The 23,364-nt window shown below is 37.4% G+C and overlaps 1 protein-coding gene across 1 annotated transcript in view; it reads right to left on the bottom strand.

The window, feature by feature from the left end:
* LOC139870745 (uncharacterized) overlaps positions 1–5,368 on the bottom strand; it is a 109,219-nt gene extending 103,851 nt beyond the window's left edge. The window contains exon 1 of the mRNA XM_071858527.1: positions 5,159–5,368. Coding sequence (XP_071714628.1) covers positions 5,159–5,368 — 210 coding nt within the window. The remainder of the gene's footprint in view (positions 1–5,158) is intronic.
* Positions 5,369–23,364: the final 17,996 nt, after the last annotated feature.

Here is a 23,364-nt window from a genome sequence, read left to right as displayed (position 1 = left end):
GGATATGTATTCCTAAATGGAGGTACTGCAATATCATGGCGTTCTCAAAAACAAACACTTGTTGCTACATCATCAAATCATGCCGAAGTGATTGCATTACATGAAGCTACTCGGGAATGTTTTTGGTTGAGATCAATGACACAAATCATTACTGATTCTTGTGGACTAGAACGCGATAAAAGTCCAACAATTATCTATGAAGATAATGCAGCTTGCATAGCACAGATGAAAGAAGGGTATATCAAAAGTGACCGAACCAAACACATACCTCCTAGATTCTTCTCATACACTCAAAATCTCATTAAGGACAACGAGATTGAAATGAGATATGTTCAATCCAGCAAAAACTCTGCTGATCTTTTCACGAAAGCACTTCCAACTGCTATTTTCAGAACACACGTTCATAACATTGGCATGAGACATGTTCAAAAGATGTAACAACCGAAGCGATGTCTACTTGAGGGGGAGTCAACTCCATGCTGCACTCTTTTTCCCTTAGCTAAAGTTTTTCCCACTGGGTTTTCTTTAGCAAGGTTTTTAACGAGGCAGTAACTTACAGTTGATCTTCAACAAACAAAATTGCTATCCAAGGGGGAGTGTTATAATATATAAATATATATATATAAATGGATAGTCAATTATTGATACACAAAAGTAATATTATTGTATTACCTAAACTTGTGATATTTTTGCTATAAATAGCCATGAATGCAAGCATTAAACTTGCACCATTTCTCACACTTACAAAGTGTTTCTTTCTTTCTCTCCATTATCATCTTTGTTCTTACACTTCATTATTAGTATTCTAAATCAAGAATCAAATCACTAAAGGTAGTTATAAGCCTACTGAATTATAACATCAAGAATCAAACCACTAAAGGTAGTTATAAGCCTACTGAATTATAACAGATTCTTTGAATTTTGAAATAAAAAGAAAATATGAATAAGTTTATTAATGTACAGCGTAAAGGATATCATTATTTATTATGTACATCAATATAAAAAAAGAATGTGGTATAGAATATGGTTGTGTGATGTTCTACGTGAATACATGTTGAATGAACATCATATTAAAATCATACAATTAGGACACCAATATGGGTTTATATCATGTCGATTGCATAATCGTACTTTAACTATCTTATGTGGAGTTGAATTAGTTTTTTCACTGTTTTCATTGGTACATGCTGGTAGTACACACTGGCATACTCTTTGCTACTGGGGATATTATCTGAAGTTTAGTACGATAATATATACTTTATTAAAGTTTGGTTGTTTATAATTACATATCGTTTTGATAAAATCAAGGGTAATTCAAATTTACTAATTGTGAGGTTGCGTTGGATTTCGATCTCATTATTAAGTCATTTATGTGTGTTTGTTATTTTTTTAGGACGTTCAACACATAAAACAAATAATACTCCGTAGTAATTATGAAATTGTGTCATCAATAAGTATATACATCAATGTCATACAATATTTATGCAACTAATAGATATATATGTAAAATAATAGCATATATGGAATTGAACCACTAATTGTACATACATTAATGTCATACAAAATGTGTACCACTACTTTACATATTATTAATAACACATATAAAATTTTTGCCACTTATTCGTATCTATATTAATGGCATACAATATTTATGCCCCTAATTTACATATGAGTTAATGGCTTATATAACATTGTGCCACTATTTTTTATGTATATTAATGGCAAACAATATAAAGTGTCACTATAAGTCAGAGATTATTAGTGGCAGACGTACATATGCGATTAAATACTATTTATATAGTGGCACATAAATGAAGTGTCATTGATAGTGTATGCCACTAAATGTAATTTTATTTGTAGTGAAAGACATATATTTATTATTGCTACGTTATTTCTAAAGAAGCACACCGATTCTAGGTTTGTTATTCAAGCAGTTAACCACTTCAACAGGCCGTGCATATATGATGACCCGAAAAGTTCTGATCAAATTTAAACTTTATCTTTAAATGATTTAATGTTTTCGACACGATAAGCAAAGTCTGTAATGCTGAGTCTCAAAGTTTTGGAACTATATTCATGTAATCAATTATTCTTTGACTGTTCTCGAAGATTCACGAACAATATATATATAACTTAATGTGCATATATATATATATATATATATATATATATATATATATATATATATATATATATATATATATATATATATATGATTTCAAGTTATTTAGTAAACGATAGTAACATTCGATTATTGATTCGATTGATATTTAGATAAGTTAACTAAAACGTTTAAGATGAACCAGTAAAACACTAATTTGCTACTGTATTTTCGAATTGCTACAGTACCCGAAAAGCTACAGTGTTTTCGAAAATCACTATTTGCTACAGTAAAAAACTTTGCTACAGTAACTTTGCTACAGTAACCACTATTTCAAAATAAAAATGTATATGTATATGCTACGAGACGATGATTTATAGAAGTAAATGACCAAAACACTCAAGTGTATAAGTTACAATTCTAGTGATATAGTTTATTGATAATTTAAGACTATATTTTGACAAAGGTACGAGTTACGAAACGAAAAATACAAGTTTTCTCAGCGTACGAAGGGACATTCGAAAAAACCGGAACCGGGACATAAGTCGCGTGATGGCGTACGACTTATCGGAACAAAAATTACAAGTCAACTATGCACGTGAATTTAATATAATATATAATTAATTATATAAATTATATATTATAAATATAAATTAAATAATATGTCGACAAACAACGGGACAAAAATCATTGTGAGTTGGAAATCCATCCCATGCGATCGCATGGGAAATGGTCTGGCTTCCATGCGATCGCATGGCAGCCCTGTCCAGGCCACATCTATAAAAGCTCGAATTCTGGCTCAGTTACATATCATTCATCTATCTATCTGTATTAATATATTACTCCGTAATTATTATTAATTATTTTATTATTTATATTATTATTAATAAAGATTATTATTATTATTATTATTATTATTATTATTATTATTATTATTATTATTATTATTATTATTATTATTATTATTATTATTATTATTATTAATATTATTAGGATTAATATTATTATTATTAATCTTATTATTATTATTAGAATATACATAAAATATTACGACGAAGCCTTGAGCGGGTCACTTTTGAAATGGGTTTTCGAGCGGGATAAAGCTAAGGAAATTATGGGTTATAGCTATGGTGGTTATGGGTAATGTTCATGGGTATTGTTTGCAAATCAAACCTAGTGTTTATCATCTCTGTTGCTGTTGGTCCCTTAATAACAACAGGAGTATTGTAGAGGGAAGGGGGGGGGGTGAATACAATTACTTTTCAATTAACTAAACAGTTAAACTCGATTATGTATTCAAGCATGCAAATTAGATAGAGTCACAGATAATTTTCAACGGTTATTCTTTATTGATTGAATCACAAAGAATTACAACTATCCTTGGCGGAATGATAGTTGGTTGATACAGAATACCTAGATTATAGCTAAGAGGTAAACTAAAAGCTATTACACGTTTAGGACTCTAAATAATGAAACCCACACCACTAGTTGATACAACAGTGAATACAACAATATATAGTAGTCCTATTGTCCGTGTAATTAATCTATTGTCCACTAGTACATTGGATGCCTTGTACTTGTGGGGACAATTGTGTCAGAAGGCGTGCTCTCCTTCTTTCCTCTTAGGTAGCTATTTGCAGGAACACACCAATTTGGTTTGGCACTACCATTTGATTTAAACAAATGAAATGTTGTGTTCCCTAGGTATGAATAAAGTATAACACATGTCTGCACATGCGTTCCACTTCTGCATTCTCACGTGGTCTTGTAAGGTCACTTGTCAGCCGCCGACTCCTGTCCTTTTCTGTTCAACTTTGTCTTCGACTTCTGTTGAATAGTGCGTTGATGTAGACCACTCTGGGAAACTACCATGCTTGTAATGGAGCATGGTTGTCTAGTGTTGTATGCTGCTATCCAGATCTACTGATTCTTCATATGATGAGTCACTTGATATTCTTAATTAGCTGAGTACTCATCCTGTGCTGATTCGAAGAATACATTCTACCTTGTGCTGGTAGAACAGCCAACATACTACACACTCGACACAGCTATATTAGCTGACTGTACATAAATAACATAAACAAACTTGTGCTGGCTGCACATAACCTTTTAGTGTAAATAAATTACAGTTTTGTCATAATTAAATCCTTAATTATTTTGGGGACTCAATAATCTCCCCCTATTTGATGATGACAAAACCTATGACATATAGAGAAAACACTAAAGCCAGCAACAAGGGAACAAATAAGAATATGCAGTGAGATTGTCCCTTTTTAAGTTTGTTTTGGGATCTTTTGCTGAGTTATCTATATCTTATAATTCGATATGATTTTGAAGATAAACTCATTTCACTTTCATTACAACAGGATATATACATTAAATACAGTGATAAAAGAATGAAAAGTGAGTTAGTCAAAAGATTCAATTTAAGCATATAGGAGACTATCTATCTTTATCTTTGTCCCGTTCTTCTTCAGATAGCTCCTCTTGTTTGATTCTCCAGGATTCATAGAACAGAATAGGTATCTCAGCTGGGTCAAAAACAGGGATAGAAGGAGGTAGAATGATGGGGCCTCTTCCGGTTGGTCCTTCACCAGTAGATTGATGTCTTTTAAATTTTTGAGAAAGAACCTGTTCTACATCTACTGCTGGTGCATTCCCAAACTTCGTGACTTTGTTGAAGAGCTGTTGGAGTTCAGATTTAATTGTCTTTTTGATGGCACTATCACCTTTTCCAATAAAATACTCCAGTAGCTCCATCCATTCACTAAATCCAAGGGATCTTAACTCATCATAGTTAATCCTTTCTTGAACATTATTCTCCCTCATCACGTTGAAGGCTCTTTTTGACCCTCTGTTCACTTTGATGATCCGGCTGGGATTTGATCTTCTATTCATTACATCACCATATCTGTTCCTGTAATAATGATCAGGGACTTCAATAGTACTGACAGGTTTTATAGGAGCAGTAGCAGGTGCTTTCTCAGCAGCTTCCTTCTCATCAAGTGCCTTATCCTGTTCTTTGACAATGGCTTGAATTAGTTTGAGGGACTCAGCCTCTTCCTTTTCATCGGCAGCCAACTTGTCTTCTATTTCCTGAAGCCTTAATCTCTCAGTAAGTTCAGCATTAGCAACCTCTCTTCTTTGCTGTTCTGCCACTAAGCCTAGCAGATAATCAGTGTGGCTAATTTTTAGAGATCTGACTGCTTCAATCATTTTTCTTCCATCTTCAGTTCTTAGAGCAACCTGATACTCTTTCAGATCCATACCCAGCTGATGAGCTTCATGAAATTGAGCTTTCTCCTTATCAGTGGAGAGCCTTCGACCACTGTTATTCAAATATACACCAATATCAACGCCAAAGGTCATGGCAGCGATGTAGAGTGGCTGATCAAGAGGATGATGCAGCAATCTGACTTGGCGTATTCTTTCATTAAGCTCTGCTTGTCTTTGCTCAAGCAATTCTGGAACAGTGATCTCCAGCCGGTAAGCTTCTCTTTCATCTGGATTCATTCTGAAAAGATTCGGCTCACTATGGTCAACTGAATCATCTTCCCAGGTTCTGTGTTTACCATGACGTTTAGGGGAAGATGGAGGATACATGTTTGATTCATCTATGCCAGATGAACTTACTGAGAATTGATTGACACGGTTATCCTTTGTTCTATTAAAATAAGTGAGAGTCCGAGGAGAGATAGGAGATTGAACAAATAAGTGATCTTCTCTACCCCAGACAGTAAAGTCAGCATGATCAACCGTATCATCATCTGGTTTTGCACCCAGCTCAACCACCTTGGCTGGGTCTTCAACGCTTGTGACACCCAGCAGCACACTTCTGGCTGGGTCTTCTTTCTCAGCACTCCTTGCTGAGTCTTCAGTACCAGCTGATTGATTAGTATCAGCTGGCACAACTGTCATAGTATCTTCATCAGCTGCCTCAAATAGGGGTCCTTTCCTGAGGGGCTGGTTATCCCTTGGAGTGGATTTCACCCTTTGTTTGTCAATAGGCTTGGGTTCAGCTGATGGTTCTTGTGTTGATACTGGTTCTTGTGGAGACAGATAGGGAACAATAGCAAGATGCTCCCCCTGAGTATCATCAACGTCAAGATTGAGTGTTTCTGCTGGTTGTTGCTGTGTAGCTGGCTGAGCAGTGGATGTTGGTCAAGGAGATGAGCTGGTTTCTTACACAGCATCTAACCATTTCATAAAAATATTAGCTCTAACTCCTCCCCATGATCCAGTAGATGCAAGATAATCTTTTATTTCTTCTGGAGTCATTCGTTTAATTCTGTCTGCACGCTCAGCATACAACTTTGCCCTCTTTTTGTCGTATTTGATCATGAACTTGACATTTCTTTTTCGTGCTTCCTTTTTGTAGAGATCAATGCCAGTCAGGTCATCATCAATGTCCTTCTTTTGTTGGGTCAGCCATCTCCTATGATCAATTCTGTGGCGTTTAAGAGCAACATAGGCATCCCATTTGACATTGAAGGCATCATTTAAGTCTTGATGTCTCTTCTGATATCTCTCAAGTTTTCTTTTCATTTTCCTTTCAACAGACTGAGAGACAAGAAGAGCTTTAGCAACAGCCATATCAGAAATATCACTGGGCTTACTGCCAGAACCAATATCATCCACTGATGTGACAGACTCACTGGGTTGAGATCCACCAGCTGCCTGTACACCAGTTTTAGTATGAGCGTTGCTGGGCTTAGTGCCAAAGTCTTGACCATCACCATCACCATCACCATCCCTCCTTGGTTGTTTAGGAGCCTTTTCATGCTCTTGCTCCCCCTCTGATTGTTTTCTCTTTTTAGATTTACTCTTAGATTTCTTCTTCTCCCCCCTTTTTGTCATCAGCAGGGGCAGGAGAAAGAACAGGGGAGACTTGTGCATTAAGATCACTATCTGAGTTGGGAACAGAGAAAGAAAAATTGTTCCAATCAGCAACTTCAGGATTGAGATGGGCACCAGGATCCACATCAAATTGTCTAAGGAGAAGGTTGGAGGATCTAACTTCATTCCTTGCAACACCCATGGCCATCTGTTCAACCATAGCCCTAACATTACCCTGTAGAGCAGCCAGGCGTTTCATATTCTCCACCATTTGAACATAGGCAGAGACAGGAATCATGTTAGCCATTTGTTGTTCCTGCGATTCCAATCTCTCATGCAGAACATCATTTTCTTCATTAAGAAACAGGACTCTGCGATTGGCAGCCTCCAAATCAGCATTAAGGCTATCAATGTCCTCCATGTACTCATTGTGAGAAAGGATTCGCTTCTTTAATTCCTCCTCCCCTTCCAGTTGCTTGACAATGGCTGATACTGCAAGATCAGCAAAAGCACGTATTTGTCCTAGCTGGGCTTCAATATTTGAAGAGGTGACTTGCCCAGAATTCCGGATGGCTTGAGTTACACTATCATCAATAGCAGTGCGAATGGTGTTTTGGAGATCTGGTGTAACTTCTCTGAGTGTCCTAAGTACAGCGAAGGTTGAAATATCAGCCACCTCATCAGCATTAAATTTAAGATAGCTGGTTGAGGGCTGGTCAGAAGCAGCTGACACGAGAGTACTTATGTGGGGTGGTGGAGGTGGAAGGTCAGGAGCTGACTCGTCACCATGATCACCATCATTTTTACCTTCACCCGAAGGCTTAGAACCACTAGTATCCTTGTCAGCATGAAGATCAGTATCATCTGTGAGATCCACTGGTTTTTCTTTGGAACCAGTCACATTATCATGAGTGGCTGGTTCATCCTTACCAGTACCTTTATCAGCATCACCATCAGACGAAGAAGATGATGAGGAAGAAGCTGATGAATCAGAAGGTACTGGCGAATCAGGAATATTTTGCATAACATATTTACCAGTAGAGGGATCCCTGATGAACTTGAGAGCCCTCCATGTACCAGGCCATGGAGAAGCAGCTGGAGCCATGCCAAAATAGTGATAAAATGGCTGCTCGTTTATCTGTTCTAAAGTAGCCAGCCTCTCATAAACTTCTTCTCTAGCTGGTTGGTCAAGCTGAGATAATAGTTCAGTCAGCTCCTCGCGAGGCAATTTGCTGGATGATACTATGGCAGTTTGAGGATCAAAAGTTAGCTGATCCACCAGCAGAGCAACTCTGGGAGTGATAGATGCTCCCCGATAGATGAAGTTAGGGACAACTTCATCAGGATCTGGCACCTGACACACATAGGGTTTCTTCTCAGCAGAAACAGTAGCCTGAGAAGAGTCAGTAGTGGCAATAGCAGAGGTACAGCATCCATAACAGGTTCCGTAGAACCAGTAGCATCGGTGAGTAACTATGCAGCATATCCAGTAGTAGCATCAGTATCCACCGTTGGTTCTATGGGAACATAGCCAACATAGCCAGCATTAACAAAATCAGGACCCTCCAGAACAATATCATCCTCTGAACTAGAATCTGATGGAAAAGTAGCACTTTTACCAGAATCCAGGATAACATCAGATGGAAAAGTAGCACTTGTATCAGCTTCCATGATAACATATTGTGCATCGGTAGCAGCAGCAGACGTAATGTCACCCTTTGGTTCAGTGACAGGTTCATCAAGTAGAACATCCTTGACAATATTGTCAATTACCTTTTTAAGAACAGGAGGATCCACTATGATTTCATCTTCCACTTCAGGTGTAGTAGTGGAAGTAACAATACTGGGAGCAGTATTACTAGTAGCTGTAGAAGCAACAGTACTAGCATCAGCACCACCAGTAGGAGAAACAGTAGCACCAATACCAGTAGCAGAGGCAGCAATCTGTTCAGTAGGAATAATAACATCTTTAACTTGCTCCCCCTCTGCCTGTTCATCTATCCTGCTAAGAACTGAAATAATAGAACATTTTATGTTAACAACTGTAGAACCAAATAAATTTGACTCAACAATTGCATCTGGTGTTGGTCTCTGGGGACAGACTGGTGATTTGGTCAGCCCTTCGAATGAGACAGAATAAGGTGTCTGTAAGTACAGCTGTGACTCTGCTGACTCATTGGCGACACATGTTGACCCAGATAGTGTAAGAGTTCTGGCTGGTAATGATGTAGGAGTGAGACTCTTAGCATGATCCGAGTAACATAATGGCTGTGCAGTATCCTGAGCTGGTTCAACACGATGAGGAACCAGCTCAAGTTTGCTTTGGGGAGTCAGGTATGTGCTCTGCTGATTGTACTAGCAGCAGAGGATATAACATGAAGTTCAAATTTGAAAAATGTAGAAGTGTCTGGCTAGAGGAGTATGGGTTGATACTCTTCTTAACACTAGTTTTAAAACCAGTCAGCTTGAGAGCCAGGGTTATACATTGAACTCCACATTCATTTTTCAAGTCAGCAGATAAAAGATTTTTAATTATGTTAGAATTTTCTGCTGTATGGTCTAGAAACGCACCAGGTTCCATAGCCACATCCTTTGCAGGAGCAGCAGTTGAGACTGGTGCAATTCCCCCTGTGGTTTGCTTGGAGCCAGCTCTTGCACGTTTGGATTTGCCTGTTACCAAGAAATAGTTAAGCAATGGATTCCAATACTAGAAGTGGGTAGTCAGTATATAAGACTAGGGCTGTTTTTTGTGATCAGAGAGCACTAGATTCTAATACAACTACTGCGTTACCAATATGTGAGACGGTGGCTGTACTAGTTGAGGTAGCTGGCTTCTTCCTCTTGACAGCTGGCTTTCACTGAAGACCCTCCCCCTCAGCTGGTGCAACACCAGAGGCAGTCAATGGGGCAGCTCCACCCTGAGCAGCTAGATACTCAAGCATTGCTGGTGTCAACGCAGCATATGGAGCAGTAGGCTTATCCTTTGGCATCCCCCCTTGTTTAAGAGGCAGGTTATATGATTTGTCAGCAATCTGTTGGTAAGCTTCACCCAGCTCATTTTCAAAAACAAGGCTCAAAAACCTTGGAAAGGGGATTAGATGTGTTCGTTTGGGTGCAAGCACCATTTCCCTTAACCTTAAGTAGATTTCACTGGCATAATCTATGTTGCGGTTGAACAGCAGCCCGTGACCCATCTTCAATTCATAATCTGAGCATTGATCAAAACTGCCAGATTTGTGACTGATACACTGAGTCAGCAACCCAAAGAAATAATACCATAGTGGTGGCATGTGTTTCCTGGGTGGAGTATGAGATACTGGTTGAGAGTAGCCAATGATTTCCAGTACCTCCCTTCGAAACTCATCACTTGTAGGTGAATCTACAAATGGACCATTGGATAATTGAAGAGCTCGTCGGATGGTGTCAACAGTAATGGAACAGGGTAAGCTGTTAGTCACCATGCCATGAATACATGGAACATTCTGTTCGGTGGTGGACATGGTGGCAGTATACCAGAATCTGGCCAAACAGGCTGGATATAATCGTGAAGGTACACCGGTAATGGCTCTTGCCAGAGGGGATTGACGGATATAAGTAATCAGCTCTTCATAGCCGGAATTGGCTTTCGATTTGGGAACAGAAAGGGCATGAGCAGCATTGCCTCTTGAAAGGCGAATCGTAGAGTGTTCAGGTGCGTTTGCAGCCCTAATAAGAGTGGGGTGCAGGTTGAATAATGGCCCTTGTTCAATTTGTTCCTCGATAGCCGGCAGTGGTTGCTGCTCCGGTTGTGGTTCCACCGATGCTTGTGGTTGCTCCAATTGTTGTTTCGGTTGCTGGGTCTCAGCAGGTGGTGATTGATGTTGTTGTTGTTCTGCCATTGATGATTGTAGAAAGTGAAGATATGAAGATTTGGGGATTTTTAGAGAGAGGAGTGTGAATTTGAAAACTGAATAACCAAAGGTTATTATGGAAGATAAAACACACTTTTAACCGTTGTGATTGGGTGAAAAAGGCAAGAGAGAGAAAGTGACAACTGCTATTAGCAGGCGCGTGGGTAGATGTGACAGACTGGCACACTCGAGGGGATACAGACTGATGATTTGACGTATATACGGCTTGAATACTCATACCTTCCATTCAACATTAAATGCAGCAGGTTTTAAATAATTTTTTTTATTTAAAAAGAATTTAAAACCACAAAATAAGTGTTGTATTAAATACAAGATACTTTGTTACATTTAATATATTATGAATTTAATTTAAATCATTGGAAGTAAATGAGTTTCAGTTTTAAGGAATCATTTAATTTTGTGAGCTATTTATTATTTCAATTAAAAAAAAACTTTGAGTAACCAAAATATAAAAGTCCTTGTTGTGCTGAGTGTTTTACATGTAGGCAGTAAGATAACAAAAAATTGCTTACTGGTTTGCCCTTCATGTTATAGAGCCAGCACACCAACAAAAATTGTCTTTTATTTAAAGTTCAAGCATACCCAGCTCAGAGATTAGATAGTTAAAACGTTTCTCATCTAAGGGCTTTGTGAATAGATCTGCTAACTGCTGGTCTGTTGAAATAAAATGTAGCTCCACGTCTCCTTTCTGAACATGATCCCTTATGAAATGATATCGAACGTCAATGTGCTTTGTTCTTGAATGCATTACAGGATTGTTGGTGATAGCTATTGCACTTGTGTTGTCACAGAAGATTGGAGTCTTTGTAACATGAACACCATAGTCTTTCAGCTGGCTTTGCATCCATAGTACTTGAGCAGTACAACTACCAGCAGAAACGTATTCTGCTTCAGCAGTAGATGTGGACACAGTATTCTGCTTTTTGCTCGTCCAGCTGACTAGCCTACCACCCAGTAACTGGCAACCACCAGTAGTACTTTTCCTGTCTATTTTAAACCCTACAAAATCAGCATCTGAATACCCAATTAGCTCAAAATCCTGGTCTTTGGGATACCAAAGACCACGTTTAGCAGTAGCTTTCAGATACCTAAATATCCTTTTGACTGCTAGCAAGTGCGACTCTTTAGGATCAGCTTGATATCTGGCACACAGACATGTGGAAAACATAATATCTGGTCTGCTGGCTGTGAGATAAAGTAGGGATCCAATCATACCTCTATACTCAGTGATATTGACTGGTTCACCATTGGGATCAGCATCTATTTTAATAGATGCTGCCATTGGAGTCCCTATATCTTTTAAACAGGTCAGACCAAATTTCTTTAGCATATCTTTGATATATTTATCCTGACTTATAAAGATTCCATCATCAAGTTGTTTAATTTGCAATCCCAAAAATTATTGCAAGTCTCTTTGTAAGCTCATTTCATGTCTTTGAGATAAGTTTTGAAAAATCTTGACAATGTTTCTCATTTTTAGATCCATAAATAATATCATCCACATATATCTGTACCAGCAAGAGATCACCATCTGTCTCTTTTGAGAACAGAGTGGTGTCAATTGTTCCAACTTTAAAGCCTATACCGGTGAGATACACATGAAGTGTCTCATACCATGCTCTTGGAGCCTGTTTGAGGCCATAAAGAGCTTTGTCTAACTTGTAGACATGGTCTGGATATTTACTGGTTACAAAACTAGGAGGCTGTTTGACATAAACTTCTTCTTGCAGCTTTCCATTTAGAAATGCAGATTTAACATCCATCTGGAATACCCTAAAGTTCATCTTAGCAGCATACGCCAAGAACAGTCTGATAGCTTCCATCCTAGCCACTGGAGCATAAGTCTCTCCATAATCCAATCCTTCTTCCTGTTTGAAACCTTGAGCTACCAATCTAGCTTTGTTTCTGATCACAATCCCATATTCATCCATCTTGTTTTTGAAAACCCACTTGGTACCAATGATTTTCTTAGTTTCATCATCAGGTTTAGGTACCAATGTCCAAACCTTATTCCTATCAAACTGGGAGATCTCTTCTTGCATAGCTCCTGCCCAGCTTGGATCTTTAATAGCTTCATCAGGACATGTAGGTTCAATGGTAGACACAAAGTTTACATGCATACAAAAATTGCTGGTTGCATATCGTCTGGTTTTAACACCACTAGCCAGATTACCAATAACTTGCTCGATAGGATGCTCTTTTGTCCATCTAGTGTTATGAACAGGTGAGCTTGTCGTGGAACACACAGCATCTTGATCATCAGCTGGTTTGGAAGTATGAACAGCAGTTGGAGACAGCTATTCATTATTAGTGTAACCAGTATCAGCTTGTGATCCTTCAGAACCAGTAGACCTATGCTCAAGTTGTAAGACTTCAGTAGAGCCAGTAGGTCCACCTGGTTTAGACACAGATGGAACAGAGTGTTCCATCTCATCATCAGAGAACCCAGCAGCATGAATAGGCGAGGGTTGTGCTGCTGGTTCTTCATCATCTAGAGCTGGCTGAGTAGGCTCTTCAAACAGTAGCACTTCATCTTCATGATCAGAAGAAGAAGAAGGAGAAGTTTCATCAAATGTAACATTAGTGGATTCTTCAAAACAACCCCTTCTCTTATTGAAAACCCTGTATGCCTTTGACATGTTGGAATATCCTAAGAATATACCTTCATCAGCCTTGGCATCAAATTTGCCCAGCTGATCCCTATTATTGAGAATGTAACAGGGACTGCCAAATACATGAAGAAATGAAATTGAGGGTCTTCTACCTTTGAGAACTTCATAAGCAGTTTTCTGATGTCTTTTCACTATAAGAGATCTATTCTGGGTAAAACAAGCAGTATTCACAGCTTCTGCCCAATATGAATTTTTTAACCAAGACTCAACTGTAGTGACCCGAACTTTTCCATGTTTATATATATTAATTGAGATTGATATTTACATGATTAAATGTTTCCAACATGTTAAGCAATCAAACTTGTTAAGACTTGATTAATTGAAATAGGTTTCATATAGACAATTGACCACCCAAGTTGACCGGTGATTCACGAACGTTAAAACTTGTAAAAACTATATGATGACATATATATGGTTATATATATAGTTAACATGATATTATGATAAGTAAACATATCATTAAGTATATTAACAATGAACTACATATGTAAAAACAAGACTACTAACTTAATGATTTTGAAACGAGACATATATGTAACGATTATCGGTGTAACGACATTTAATGTATATATATCATATTAAGAGATATTCGTACATCATAATATCATGATAATATAATAATTTAAAATCTCTTTTGATATTATAAACATTGGGTTAACAACATTTAACAAGATCGTTAACCTAAAGGTTTCAAAACAACATTTACATGTAACGACTAACGATGACTTAACGACTCAGTTAAAATGTATATACATGTAGTGTTTTAATATGTATTCATACACTTTTGAAAGACTTCAAGACACTTATCAAAATACTTCTACTTAACAAAAATGCTTACAATTACATCCTCGTTCAGTTTCATCAACAATTCTACTCGTATGCACCTGTATTCGTACTCGTACAATACACAGCTTTTAGATGTATGTACTATTGGTATATACACTCCAATGATCAGCTCTTAGCAGCCCATGTGAGTCACCTAACACATGTGGGAACCATCATTTGGCAACTAGCATGAAATATCTCATAAAATTACAAAAATATGAGTAATCATTCATGACTTATTTACATGAAAACAAAATTACATATCGTTTATATCTAATCCATACACCAACGACCAAAAACACCTACAAACACTTTCATTCTTCAATTTTCTTCATCTAATTGATCTCTCTCAAGTTCTATCTTCAAGTTCTAAGTGTTCTTCATAAATTCCAAAAGTTCTAGTTTCATAAAATCAAGAATACTTTCAAGTTTGCTAGCTCACTTCCAATCTTGTAAGGTGATCATCCAACCTCAAGAAATCTTTGTTTCTTACAGTAGGTTATCATTCTAATACAAGGTAATAATCATATTCAAACTTTGGTTCAATTTCTATAACTATAACAATCTTATTTCAAGTGATGATCTTACTTGAACTTGTTTTCGTGTCATGATTCTGCTTCAAGAACTTCGAGCCATCCAAGGATCCATTGAAGCTAGATCCATTTTTCTCTTTTCCAGTAGGTTTATCCAAGGAAATTAAGGTAGTAATGATGTTCATAACATCATTCGATTCATACATATAAAGCTATCTTATTCGAAGGTTTAAACTTGTAATCACTAGAACATAGTTTAGTTAATTCTAAACTTGTTCGCAAACAAAAGTTAATCCTTCTAACTTGACTTTTAAAATCAACTAAACACATGTTCTATATCTATATGATATGCTAACTTAATGATTTAAAACCTGGAAACACGAAAAACACCGTAAAACAGGATTTACGCCGTCGTAGTAACACCGCGGGCTGTTTTGGGTTAGTTAATTAAAAACTATGATAAACTTTGATTTAAAAGTTGTTATTCTGAGAAAATAATTTTTATTATGAACATGAAACTATATCCAAAAATTATGGTTAAACTCAAAGTGGAAGTATGTTTTCTAAAATGGTCATCTAGACGTCGTTCTTTCGACTGAAATGACTACCTTTACAAAAACGACTTGTAACTTATTTTTCCGACTATAAACCTATACTTTTTCTGTTTAGATTCATAAAATAGAGTTCAATATGAAACCATAGCAATTTTATTCACTCAAAACGGATTTAAAATGAAGAAGTTATGGGTAAAACAAGATTGGATAATTTTTCTCATTTTAGCTACGTGAAAATTGGTAACAAATCTATTCCAACCATAACTTAATCAACTTGTATTGTATATTATGTAATCTTGAAATACCATAGACACGTATACAATGTTTCGACCTATCATATCGACACATCTATATATATTTCGGAACAACCATAGACACTCTATATGTGAATGTTGGAGTTAGCTATACAGGGTTGAGGTTGATTCCAAAATATATATAGTTTGAGTTGTGATCAATACTGAGATACGTATACACTGGGTCGTGGATTGATTCAAGATAATATTTATCGATTTATTTCTGTATATCTAACTGTGGACAACTAGTTATAGGTTACTAACGAGGACAGCTGACTTAATAAACTTAAAACATCAAAATATATTAAAAGTGTTGTAAATATATTTTGAACATACTTTAATATATATGTATATATTGTTATAGGTTCGTGAATCAACAGTGGCCAAGTCTTACTTCCCGACGAAGTAAAAATCTGTGAAAGTGAGTTATAGTCCCACTTTTAAAATCTAATATTTTTGGGATGAGAATACATGCAGGTTTTATAAATGATTTACAAAATAGACACAAGTACGTGAAACTACATTCTATGGTTGAATTATCGAAATCGAATATGCCCCTTTTTATTAAGTCTGGTAATCTAAGAATTAGGGAACAGACACCCTAATTGACGCGAATCCTAAAGATAGATCTATTGGGCCTAACAAACCCCATCCAAAGTACCGGATGCTTTAGTACTTCGAAATTTATATCATATCCGAAGGGTGTCCCGGAATGATGGGGATATTCTTATATATGCATCTTGTTATTGTCGGTTACCAGGTGTTCACCATATGAATGATTTTTATCTCTATGTATGGGATGTGTATTGAAATATGAAATCTTGTGTTTTATTGTTACGATTTGATATATATAGGTTAAACCTATAACTCACCAACATTTTTGTTGACGTTTAAAGCATGTTTATTCTCAGGTGAATATTAAGAGTTTCCGCTGTTGCATACTAAAATAAGGACAAGATTTGGAGTCCATGTTTGTATGATATTGTGTAAAAACTGCATTCAAGAAACTGATTTCGATGTAACATATTTGTATTGTAAACCATTATGTAATGGTCGTGTGTAAACAGGATATTTTAGATTATCATTATTTGATAATCTACGTAAAGCTTTTTAAACCTTTATTTATGAAATAAAGGTTATGGTTTGTTTTAAAAATAAATGCAGTCTTTAAAAAACGTCTCATATAGAGGTCAAAACCTCGCAACGAAATCAATTAATATGGAACGTTTTTAATCAATAAGAACGGGACATTTCAGTTGGTATCCGAGCGTTGGTCTTAGAGAACCAGAAAATTTGCATTAGTGTGTCTTATCGAGTTTGTTAGGATGCATTAGTGAGTCTGGACTTCGACCGTGTTTTCTTTAAAAATGATTGCTTAACATTTTTGTTGGAAACTATATATTTTTAACATATGAATATTATGTGATATATTAATCTCTTAACGTGTTTGATATTATGTGATAGATGTCTATCTCTAGAACAAGTCCCATTGACTCACCTAATAATAATGAAGAGTCAAATGTAAGTTGAAATGATTTGTGGACTGATTCACAAGTTCCCGAAGAGGAACCGGAAGAAGAGTCGGAACCGGAAGAAGAATCGGAACCGGAAGAAGAATCGGAACCGGATGAAGAAATAGAACCGGTGGGGGAAATAATAAAACGGTTAAGTAAAAGAAAATCCTCAACCAACCGACCAAAGTTAATTATGGTCAATGGTGTTTTCGCCAAGGAAGCAAAATATTGGGAGGATTACCAATTCTCCGATGAATCGGATTCCGACGAGAATTCCGATGATGTTATAGAAATTACCCCAACTGAATTTAAAAAGGCAAAAGAAAATAATAAGGGAAAGGGCATAAAAATAGAGAAATCTAATTCCAACCCCGATGAACTTTATATGTATCGTCAACCCCCGAAGTCCTTAAGTTGTAACAATGACCCGGGAACCTCTAAACCACCAGGTTTTTCTAAACCAATGTGGACAACGACGGCTCGTATTAGGGGAACATCATATATCCCTAGAAACTTGGCAAAACGAACCAAAATCGAAGAAGAAGAAACGAGCGAGTCGGAATAAGATAGTTGTATTCGTGTGGTGTAATATATGTAATATAGTGTTCTTATGATTTATGATATATGTAAAAATTGCTTGTATTAATAAGTATTTTTTTATGAATCTCACTCTTGTCTATTTTACAGTTTAAAAACACAAAATGGATAGACAACCCAATATTTTAAGAGACCTACCCGGAGACATGATTGATGAAATCTTGTCTAGAGTCGGCCAGAATTCTTCGGCACAACTATTTAAGGCGAGATCAGTTTGTAAGACATTCGAAGAACGTTCCAAGAATGTCTTGGTTTATAAGAGACTTTCGTTTGAAAGATGGGGGATATCACATTGGGAAACCCATAAGTTACGATGTGTTTACTTTGACGCATATATTGCGGGGAACCCAAATGCTACTTTACGCAACGGGTTAAGAAATTATTTTGACTCAATATATCCGAATATTGGACTTCGTGATTTAGAAAAAGCGGCTAACATGCAACATAAAGAAGCATGTTATGCTTACGGATTAGTAATGTTCGCTTCTCACCAAAGTGAGAACAAGAACATCGGGCTACAACTATTAAACAAAACGTTTCCACAAGTGACGGAGTCGGTAATTGGGGTAAGAAATGAGGTTTTTAGATTATTACGGGACTGTTGGACATTAGGTAACCCTCGTCCCTTTGATGACGTTACAACACGCTATCTTATCAACGGGTATAACGGTTATGTTGCACAAGACCAAGGATGGGAAGTAGTCCTAGTAAAACCAGAATGCATGACTTGTTTCTGGACGTATGAATTACGTGTCTTTATTGCCTTTGCTGAACGACTTGTGTACTAGCTAGAATTGTCTTCACAACTATCTTGTATCAAAGTTATTGTGTGCTATATTTCATGCTTTATGTAAAATAAGCGGTATTGTAAGTTTGTAAAATATTGTATAAAAGTTTGAACGCGAAATATTATTATAATCAGTTTTTCATATAGAATTGTAGTAGTTGAATTGTATATTAGCTACTAAGTATGAACTTAACGGGTAGGTACTACCCGAATTTAAACTTATAAAACGCTAATATGAAGAAAAAGCTTTTATAAATGAGTTCATATTATGCTACAAAATACTATTAACTACTCTTAATATTCTGTATGATTAACTTGTTCCATTTAACTATTTTGAAGGAAATGGCACCGACTACTCGACACACCGTGAATATGAATGAAGAGGAATTCCGTACTTTTCTAGCTTCAAACATAGCCGCAGTACAGGCTGCGCTACATACCAACAATAACCTTGGATCTAGCAGTACAGGAAATCGTGTAGGATGCACCTACAAAGAATTCACTGCCTGCAAACCTTTGGAATTTGATGGAACCGAAGGACCGATCGGATTGAAACGGTGGACCGAGAAGGTTGAATCGGTGTTTGCCATAAGTAAGTGTACTGAAGAGGACAAAGTGAAGTACGCTACGCATACCTTCACAGGTTCTGCGTTAACATGGTGGAATACCTATCTAGAGCAAGTGGGACAAGATGATGCGTACGCACTACCGTGGTCAGCATTCAAGCACTTGATGAACGAGAAGTACCGTCCCAGAACCGAGGTCAATAAGCTCAAGACAGAACTTAGAGGGTTACGAACCCAAGGATTTGATATTACCACGTACGAAAGACGATTCACAGAATTGTGCCTATTGTGTCCGGGAGCATTCGAAGATGAGGAAGAGAAGATCGACGCGTTTGTGAAAGAATTACCGGAAAGAATCCAAGAAGATATAAGTTCACACGAGCCCGCCTCCATACAACAGGCATGTAGAATGGCTCACAAACTAGTGAACCAGATTGAAGAAAGAATTAAAGAACAGACTGCTGAAGAGGCCAATGTGAAGCAAGTCAAAAGAAAGTGGGAGGAAAACGGTGATAAGAATCACCAATACAACAACAACAGCAATTACAACAATAATCGCAACAATTATCCCAACAATCGCAACATCAATCGCAACTACAACAAACGGCCCAACAACAACAACAACAACAACAACAGCAACTACAACAATCATCCCAACAACAATAATAACCGCAACAACAACAACAATCAGAAGCAGCTATGCCAAAGGTGTGAAAAGAATCACTCGGGGTTCTGCACCAAATTTTGCAACAAGTGTAAAAGAAATGGTCATAGCGCGGCGAAGTGTGAGGTCTACGGACCAGGGGTTAATAGAACGAAAGGAACAAATGGTGTCGGAACGAGTAATGGCGGAGCAAGTAGTGTCGGAGCAAGTTATGCCAATGTAGTTTGTTATAAATGTGGAAAACCAGGCCACATTATTAGAAATTGCCCGAACCAGGAGAACACGAATGGACAAGGCCGTGGAAGAGTTTTCAATATTAATGCGGTAGAGGCACAGGAAGACCCGGAGCTTGTTACGGGTACGTTTCTTATTGACAATAAATCTGCTTACGTTTTATTTGATTCGGGTGCGGATAGAAGCTATATGAGTAGAGATTTTTGTGCTAAATTAAGTTGTCCATTGACGCCTTTGGATAGTAAATTTTTACTCGAATTAGCAAATGGTAAATTAATTTCAGCAGATAATATATGTCGGAATCGAGAAATTAAACTGGTTAGCGAAACATTTAAGATTGATTTGATACCAGTAGAGTTAGGGAGTTTTGATATGATAATCGGTATGGACTGGTTGAAAGAAGTGAAAGCGGAGATCGTTTGTTACAAAAATGCAATTCGCATTATACGAGAAAAAGGAAAACCCTTAATGGTGTACGGAGAAAAGGGCAACACGAAGCTACATCTTATTAGTAATTTGAAGGCACAAAAACTAATAAGAAAAGGTTGCTATGCTGTTCTAGCACACGTCGAGAAAGTACAAACTGAAGAAAAGAGCATCAATGATGTTCCCATTGCAAAAGAATTTCCCGATGTATTTCCGAAAGAATTACCGGGATTACCCCCACATCGATCCGTTGAATTTCAAATAGATCTTGTACCAGGAGCTGCACCAATAGCTCGTGCTCCTTACAGACTCGCACCCAGCGAGATGAAAGAACTGCAAAGCCAATTACAAGAACTTTTAGAGCGTGGTTTCATTCGACCAAGCACATCACCGTGGGGAGCTCCTGTTTTGTTTGTCAAGAAGAAAGATGGTACATTCAGGTTGTGTATCGACTACCGAGAGTTGAACAAACTTACCATCAAGAACCGCTACCCACTACCGAGAATCGACGACTTATTTGATCAACTACAAGGCTCGTCTGTTTATTCAAAGATTGACTTACGTTTCGGGTATCATCAAATGCGGGTGAAAGAAGATGATATTCCAAAGACTGCTTTCGGAACACGTTACGGTCATTACGAGTTTATGGTCATGCCGTTTGGTTTAACTAATGCACCAGCTGTGTTCATGGACCTTATGAACCGAGTGTGTGGACCATACCTTGACAAGTTTGTCATTGTTTTCATTGATGACATACTTATTTACTCAAAGAATGACCAAGAACACGGTGAACATTTGAGAAAGGTGTTAGAAGTATTGAGGAAGGAAGAATTGTACGCTAAGTTTTCAAAGTGTGCATTTTGGTTGGAAGAAGTTCAATTCCTCGGTCACATAGTGAACAAAGAAGGTATTAAGGTGGATCCGGCAAAGATAGAAACTGTTGAAAAGTGGGAAACCCCGAAAACTCCGAAACACATACGCCAGTTTTTAGGACTAGCTGGTTACTACAGAAGGTTCATCCAAGACTTTTCCAGAATAGCAAAACCCTTGACTGCATTAATGCATAAAGGGAAGAAATTTGAATGGAATGATGAACAAGAGAAAGCGTTTCAGTTATTGAAGAAAAAGCTAACTACGGCACCTATATTGTCATTGCCTGAAGGGAATGATGATTTTGTGATTTATTGTGATGCATCAAAGCAAGGTCTCGGTTGTGTATTAATGCAACGAACGAAGGTGATTGCTTATGCGTCTAGACAATTGAAGATTCACGAACAAAATTATACGACGCATGATTTGGAATTAGGCGCGGTTGTTTTTGCATTAAAGACTTGGAGGCACTACTTATATGGGGTCAAAAGTATTATATATACCGACCACAAAAGTCTTCAACACATATTTAATCAGAAACAACTGAATATGAGGCAGCGTAGGTGGATTGAATTATTGAATGATTACGACTTTGAGATTCGTTACCACCCGGGGAAGGAAAATGTGGTAGCCGATGCCTTGAGCAGGAAGGACAGAGAACCCATTCGAGTAAAATCTATGAATATAATGATTCATAATAACATTACTACTCAAATAAAGGAGGCGCAACAAGGAGTTTTAAAAGAGGGAAATTTAAAGGATGAAATACCCAAAGGATCGGAGAAGCATCTTAATATTCGGGAAGACGGAACCCAGTATAGGGCTGAAAGGATTTGGGTACCAAAATTTGGAGATATGAGAGAAATGGTACTTAGAGAAGCTCATAAAACCAGATACTCAATACATCCTGGAACGGGGAAGATGTACAAGGATCTCAAGAAACATTTTTGGTGGCCGGGTATGAAAGCCGATGTTGCTAAATACGTAGGAGAATGTTTGACGTGTTCTAAGGTCAAAGCTGAGCATCAGAAACCATCAGGTCTACTTCAACAACCCGAAATCCTGGAATGGAAATGGGAAAACATTACCATGGATTTCATCACTAAATTGCCAAGGACTGCAAGTGGTTTTGATACTATTTGGGTAATAGTTGATCGTCTCACCAAATCAGCACACTTCCTACCAATAAGAGAAGATGACAAGATGGAGAAGTTAGCACGACTGTATTTGAAGGAAGTCGTCTCCAGACATGGAATACCAATCTCTATTATCTCTGATAGGGATGGCAGATTTATTTCAAGATTCTGGCAGACATTACAGCAAGCATTAGGAACTCGTCTAGACATGAGTACTGCCTATCATCCACAAACTGATGGGCAGAGCGAAAGGACGATACAAACGCTTGAATACATGCTACGAGCATGTGTTATTGATTTCGGAAACAGTTGGGATCGACATCTACCGTTAGCAGAATTTTCCTACAACAACAGCTACCATTCAAGCATTGAGATGGCGCCGTTTGAAGCACTTTATGGTAGAAAGTGCAGGTCTCCGATTTGTTGGAGTGAAGTGGGGGATAGACAAATTACGGGTCCGGAGATTATACAAGAAACTACCGAGAAGATCATCCAAATTCAACAACGGTTGAAAACCGCCCAAAGTCGACAAAAGAGCTACGCTGACATTAAAAGAAAAGATATAGAATTTGAAATTGGAGAGATGGTCATGCTTAAAGTTGCACCTTGGAAAGGCGTTGTTCGATTTGGTAAACGGGGGAAATTAAATCCAAGGTATATTGGACCATTCAAGATTATTGATCGTGTCGGACCAGTAGCTTACCGACTAGAGTTACCTCAACAACTCGCGACTGTACATAACACTTTCCACGTCTCGAATTTAAAGAAATGTTTTGCTAAAGAAGATCTCACTATTCCGTTAGATGAAATCCAAATCAACGAAAAACTTCAATTCATCGAAGAAC

This window comes from Rutidosis leptorrhynchoides, chromosome 10, assembly GCF_046630445.1.
Source record: "Rutidosis leptorrhynchoides isolate AG116_Rl617_1_P2 chromosome 10, CSIRO_AGI_Rlap_v1, whole genome shotgun sequence".
Classification (NCBI taxonomy): Eukaryota; Viridiplantae; Streptophyta; class Magnoliopsida; order Asterales; family Asteraceae; genus Rutidosis; species Rutidosis leptorrhynchoides.
Note: the sequence above shows the minus strand (reverse complement) of the source record. Positions and strands in the feature narration are given on the sequence as shown.